At 40.3% G+C, this 6,804-nt stretch overlaps 1 protein-coding gene across 1 annotated transcript in view; it reads left to right on the top strand.

Moving 5' to 3' along the window:
- Positions 1 to 5,298: 5,298 nt before the first annotated feature.
- lrp2b (low density lipoprotein receptor-related protein 2b) overlaps positions 5,299 to 6,804 on the top strand; it is a 132,495-nt gene continuing 130,989 nt past the window's right edge. The window contains exon 1 of the mRNA XM_056296766.1: positions 5,299 to 5,365. Within this exon, the coding sequence (XP_056152741.1) occupies positions 5,299 to 5,365 (67 nt within the window). The remainder of the gene's footprint in view (positions 5,366 to 6,804) is intronic.

Raw genomic sequence — 6,804 nt, 5'->3', positions numbered from 1 at the left:
TCTTTTTTTTCCACAAAGTGTTTAACCTTTGAAAATCCACAACGGTCAAAACGACCGTCTGGGAACTGGCGACCTGGAAAAGAGTCTAGGGAACCTGTCCTTCAATGCTAAGCACTCTGCCCGCAATGTTGGTGTCTTTTTTGACTCTGAGCTCCGTTTTGACACACAAATCACCAAGGTAGTACAGTCTTGCTTCGTCCAACATCGCAAAAGTTACGAATTTTTCCATCTCAAACGGACCTCGAAAAAGTCATCCATGCATTAATCTCATCACATTTAAGTTACTGTAACTCCCTGTATTCAGGGGCTCAGTCAAAAGTCCATCTCCCGCTTCCAGCTCATCCCAAACCCAGATGCCAGACTGTTAACAAACTCCAAGAGACGTGATCACATAATCCCGTTCTTGCAACGCTACCCATTAGGTATTGGATTGATGTTAAAGTTTTATTCAACTTTTAACTTTTTCTAATTACTTTTAAAGCCCTACATTGCCTACATATCACTGATTTACTCACACCCCGTGGTCTATTCCGTTGTCTACCAACACGGGGATCGTCGGTTCGAATCCCTGTGTTACCTCCGGCTTGGTCGGGCGTCCTACAGACACAATTGGCACGTGGGAAGCCGGATGTGGATATGTGTCCTGGTCGCTGCACCACTAGCGCCTCCTCTGATTGGTCAGGGCGCCTGTTCGGGAGAGGGAACTGGGGGGGGGGGTGGATCGCGTGATCTTCCCACGCGCTATGTCCTCCTGGTGGAACTCATCACGGTCCGGTGAAAAGAAGCAGCTGGCGACTCCACATGTATTGGAGGAGGCACGTGGTGGTCTGCAGCCCTCCCTGGGTCGGGATGGAGCAGTGACCGAGACAGCTCGGAAGAGTAGGGCAATTGGGGAGAAAAGGGGGGGAGGGGCGCGAGAGCGTGTCTTAGGATAGCGACTAGAAATAGAGAGCTCAGGAATCAACAACACTGTCATTTCACTTCAGGCACTTGCGTACATGAAATTAAACGAAATGCCGTTTCCCCCGGACCACAGTAGTACAACACAAAGACAACAACACATCCAAAAAAACTACAAGAACACACATACCCAAACGAAGCTGTAGTGGAACTTTAAAGACAACAGCTTTGCAGTCAGTTACAAGCATAACCACCAGAATTAGACACTCGAGAGAGAAACAAGCTGAGAGCACAAGGTCCGAGGTGGGAACTTTGGGAATATGTGGCGCCGTTAATCGATTGAACGAGGCTAAAAGAGTTAATATGACCTAAAAGATTTGAGGTTAGGGAATGGGAAGGACAACATACATTTTTTTTGTGTGATCAACACTTCTTTTTTTTTAAACAGGACGCAACAAACACACAAACAACAACAACAGGGCAGCACACTAGTCACAGTGTTGAAGGGCCGGAATAAAGGGAAATTTACAGAATAAAAAAACTGTCTCCGTAGTAGCTGAGAGTAAAAGACAGACATTCCCAAGGGAGAACAAATAACAGTGGACTGGAAAGAAAACAACAAAACAACAAAACAAAACCATACATTCTATACACAACCATCCATTTCTACTAACTTCCAGGTCTGATGTTACTGGGTGTGGAGGGGTGCGGGAGGGGGGCCAGCCCTTCTTTTAAGGTAGTTCCTTATGGACACATGCCTGACCATGCCTCTATTGAGTCGTGTTGTGTCACACTCAAGAGACACTATGCTCTGGTAGGACGCCATCCAGCACTGGATTAAAGGACGCTTGGGGTTAAAGCACAGTGTCAGTACGGTCTTGTTTTGCTGCAGTAAGGCCTGCCAGCATTAGTCTTCGCTGATTTAAATTGAGAGACCGAGACGAATCGTCATTGAGCAGACAAAGGCAGGGATCAGGCATTATTGTTGAGCTTAATAACTCTGACAGCGTTGACGTAACCTGTGTCCAAACATCTCTGATCAGTGAGCAGTCCCAAAACATGTGCATTGTTGTGCCCGGCACCTGAGCCCGGCAGTGAGTACAGTTAGGGCTGGTAATTGGTTTCATTTTAAAACATTTAGACGGGTGTAGCATGTGCTCTGTGAATCATCTTATACTCTGCAAGTTGATGCGCAAGATTTTCAAAGGTACTGCTCATGTTAGACCAGTGTTTCTCAACCCAGTCCTCAAGGACCCCCTGTCCTGCATATGTTCTTTGCAACCCTGAATAGGTGCCTGTTTGTAGTTATTCAACCAATCAGCAATGAATTTTGTCAGACGTTGCACACCTTGCATAATTAAGCGCTGCGAGATGATTGGTCGAGTGAGTACAAGCAGGGCTACCTATGCAGGGTTACCATGAACATCTGCAGGATAGGGGGGTTCCTTGAGGACTGGGTTGAGAAACACTGTGTTAGACCATATCTTTTCCCAGTTTGGTTCCAGACCGGGGGGGTTCCCTGACCCACACCCCTTCAACTGCCAGTGTCTTAGTAGAGGGATCAAGCAGAGTTATATTTACGCATCACTGTCCCCCGAGAACCCCGCCCAGGACCGACCCACTCCTCCATAAGGTGCTCTGGCAAAGGGCCCTTCCAGGGCAGCCCATATGTTTTCATTGCAGAGCTCAGTCTCAAGTAGAAAACGAAAGAGGTAAATCATATTCCTCCCTAACATCTTGAAATGAACGGAGTCCAGCATTGTTGAAAACACCACTGGGTGGAGACACCTTGTTGTGACCATGAGGGAGGTGCAAAAGGCTGCCCACCTGATCGAAGGTGATAGTTACTCCATAGCGGAGATGTTTGAGGAAATAAATCTATGTTGCCCATCATCAGTTCTACTCTTTTCCATACATCAACAGAATTGGTTACCACGCTCCCGTATCCTAGACTAATGTTTCTACACCCCCTGCTGGTATGTAATAAGTCCTCCAGACGGTGAGGCCTCACGCATGCTGCCTCCATAGCCCCGCCAATGGCCCTCAGATTCCTGGTTTCTCCAAACATGCAGTGGTCTAGTTTGAATAGCACAATAATAAAAATGAAGGTTCGGGACAGCTAAGCCTCCAGTGAGTTTGGTTCTTTGTAAGGTTGTAAGTTTGATTCGATGAACTGTGATAGTCGCAATTCTGCCTTGTAAAGATGCATAAAGAATGAGATAGATAAGACATTAGAAAGAGGACAAGAAGGACAGTAGATCGAAAATGGCATTGGTTGGAAACAAAGGCACATTTGATGAATCCACAGAACAATGGTGGGGATTATGTGAGAATGCTGTTCATTGACTATGGTTCAGCCTTCAAGGTACCCATCTGCCTGACCAGAGTGGCTGAAATAGTCTGTTATTGGGGTGATGGGAATCCATTATAATCCTTTTAGCCCTGATCCTGCACTACCTCGTGTATAAGTCCTGTAGGGGGTGAGTGTGGACCTGGTGGTACACTCAGTTGACTGTACCACTATCTGCAGTGTTTTTTGGTCTTGCGAGGTACAGTTCCCATACCTGGCAGTGAGGTACCCTGCCAGGATGCTCTTAGTGGCACCAGAATAAAAGGATCTGTGGGGAGACTGAACCTCTTCAGTTACCTGAGGTGATAAAGATGCTGCCTCACCTTTTTCAGCAAAGTGTCTGTGTGATGCGTCCATGTTAGGTCCTCAGTGATGTGAGCACTAAGGTATCTGAAGCTGCTCACCCTCTCAAGTCCATAACAAGCTCCTTGGTTTTACTCAGGGAGAGGCTGTTGGCCTGGCACCACTGTGACAAATCCTCCACCTCTTCCAGGTTGGACATCTTATTGTTGCAGGAGATCAGGCCAACTATTCCTGTGTCATCAGCAAACTTAACAATGGTGTTGGAGCTGCTCGTGGCCACACAGTCATGTGTGTACAAAGAGTAGGGTCTCAGGACACACCCATGGGGGGTTCCTGTGTAGAGGGCAGTGGCAGTTCTAGCTTGTATGGAACCCTGGGCAACCCCTCCCCTTCAATACTCTGGTCTTGTTCCCCCATCTCTCAAAACAGCTGCGATAACGCCATACTCGAGAAACCTGGTGTAGACCCCAACAATTTGAATAATTTTCACCCAGTCTCAAATTTACAACTTCTTTCTAAAATACTTGACAGAACGTCTTGACGCATGCTCAATAATCCAGGTAAGAAAATCACAGAAAGTTGAATCAGTTCATATGGACACAACGTTTATTGAGAGAAACATTTCATCACTCATATAAGTGACATCTTCAGTCTCAACTGACTGCAGGTATCCCCACCCTAATAAACAATACAGTGGCATAACGACTAAAAACCAACGATCAGTTTCATATGCAAATAGGCGCGTGACCATTAACTAGAGTTTCATTGGCCATGTGTACAGAGGATTCACAGAGGATTTGGGAATGTTTGCAATCACATTCTTGTAAAATGGCTCCTGAAGCTGCGTCTTCAGTCCACGTACTTCACATACAGGGGGGGAAGCACTACAGGCAGAGGCATGGGTGTGCTATGTGTTCCTCGGTCTCACCTATAGTGGCCATCTTGTATATGGAGGAAGTCGTAAACAGTAAATGCTTGTGGTAAATGCTTAAAAAATATGGCTTTAGACGGGGCAACAGCTGATCACACAAGACAACTAAAGACACATATTGGCACTGTTTTTTTTCTTTATCTTTTATCAATAAAATCTGAAAATCAAATCTTTTAAAATCCTAATCCTTTTCCCTATCAGAATGCATTGATACTTAAATCGTATCCCTCAAATTAGTTGGAAACTCTGGCATAGAATGTTACTTGCAGTTCATTAAATCGAAAATAAATAAATAAATAAATGACACATTCATGAGCCAAGCTTTAGTAACTGTTGGCCTTTTATAGATTTTTTTTCTTACGTATTTAAAGAAAAGACCAATGATTTTTGCAGCAGAATTGGAATTGTGTTCTTTCATGAGTATATCAAACTAAAACCTTTCAAGTGTTGTTAGGTTATTTAAAGTCAATTACAAACCAGGTGTTGAATAGTGCACACTAACTGCTAGCTCCAGTATTACACAAAAAATACTATTGCAATGTGTTTTTTTTGTTTTGCTGACATCCTACCTGGTAAAAGTTAATCTTAGATGAAGTTTATGTAAAACAGAGCAATAAAAGGTGGTGAACCTGCACATTCATTTAAGTGGTCATTCAGTGTGAGACCTTATCAGCTGAAAGCATCATCTTCACAGTGTTCATTTGGCGGTGAAGGGCAGCAGGGTGCTGGCTTGACATGAATGTATATGTTTGCCCTGCACACCTAAAAAGTCAAAGAAGAGAAAATTAAGGAGACGACGACCGAGCATCCAGTTATGGACCTGAGAGGTCATCATCTTTTGTGTATTCTGTTTCTCTCTCAAGCAATTCAACTTGTTCAGGGTATGTATTATCTTGTTTTGTTTTTGTTTTTTTAAGTAAAATCAACTACTACTACTAGTACTAGTACCACTATTACGTTTTTAGTAGTGATTGATTGATTATTGATTATTGATGATTGATTATTGTTGTAGATATAATCTCCATGGTTTTTTTGTACACACTCTTTCTTGATATATGCTCAATAAATCAACGCTTAAATGCCAGGTATTCATATTGGATGTGGAAATATGCTCAATGCTTCTTTTGAAAACGTTATTTAAAAAATTTTTAAATCCAAAACATTTTTTAAAAAAATGTGGCATCTATTCTGACAAAACTGTTGTTAGCGTGGCAGAGATATTATTGTTCTCATATCTTAAACCCCAAAGTGTTTAAAAAAAATAAGAAAAAAAATAACCTGACAGAGATATTATTGTTCTCATATCAACTCCCAGATTTTAAAAAAAAGTTTAAAAAAGTTTAAAAATTGTTTTAAAAAAGTTTAAAAACAAACGGTTGTTAGTGTGACAGAGATATTATTGTTCTCATATCTTAACTCCCGAAGTGTTTAAAAAAATAAGAAAAAAATAACCTGACAGAGATATTATTGTTCTCATATCGACTCCCAGAGTTTAAAAAAAAGTTTAAAAAAGTTTAAAAATTGTTTTAAAAAAGTTAAAAAAAACGGTTGTTAGTGTGACAGAGATATTATTGTTCTCATACCTTAACTCCCAAAGAGTTTAATTTTTTTTTTTAAGTTTTAGAAATTAAAAAACTGTTGTTAACATGACAGATATTATTGCTCTCATATCTTAAACCCCAAAGTGTTTAAAAAAAAATAAGAAAAAAAATAACCTGACAGAGATATTATTGTTCTCATATCAACTCCCAGATTTAAAAAAAAAAGTTTAAAAAAGTTTAAAAATTGTTTTAAAAAAGTTAAAAAAAAACGGTTGTTAGTGTGACAGAGATATTATTGTTCTCATATCTTAAACCCCAAAGTGTTTAAAAAAATTAAGAAAAAAATAACCTGACAGAGACATTATTGTTCTCATATCAACTCCCAGAGTTTAAAAAAAAAGTTTAAAAAAGTTTAAAAATTGTTTTAAAAAAGTAAAAAAAAAAAACGGTTGTTAGTTTGACAGAGATATTATTGTTCTCATATCTTAACTCCCAAAGAGTTTAATTTTTTTTTTTAAAAAGTTTTAAAAATTAAAAAACTGTTGTTAACGTGACAGATATTATTGCTCTCATATCTTAAATCCCTAAGACTTAAAAAAATTAATCTCAAAAATCCAAGCTCCACTATAAATACTGTACAATGAAATACTGTACACGAAAATGACTGCTGAGTTTTGCTTTATTTTATTAGAATTATTATATATAATATATATTAAAATATATATAAAATATAACATATTTATATTATCATATATTTATTTATCTATTAGAAATAAAGT

Source organism: Lampris incognitus, chromosome 17 (assembly GCF_029633865.1).
Source record: "Lampris incognitus isolate fLamInc1 chromosome 17, fLamInc1.hap2, whole genome shotgun sequence".
In the NCBI taxonomy this organism is placed as follows: domain Eukaryota; kingdom Metazoa; phylum Chordata; class Actinopteri; order Lampriformes; family Lampridae; genus Lampris; species Lampris incognitus.
The sequence above is the reverse complement of the archived record's forward strand: the minus strand, read 5'-3'. Positions and strand labels throughout refer to the sequence as shown.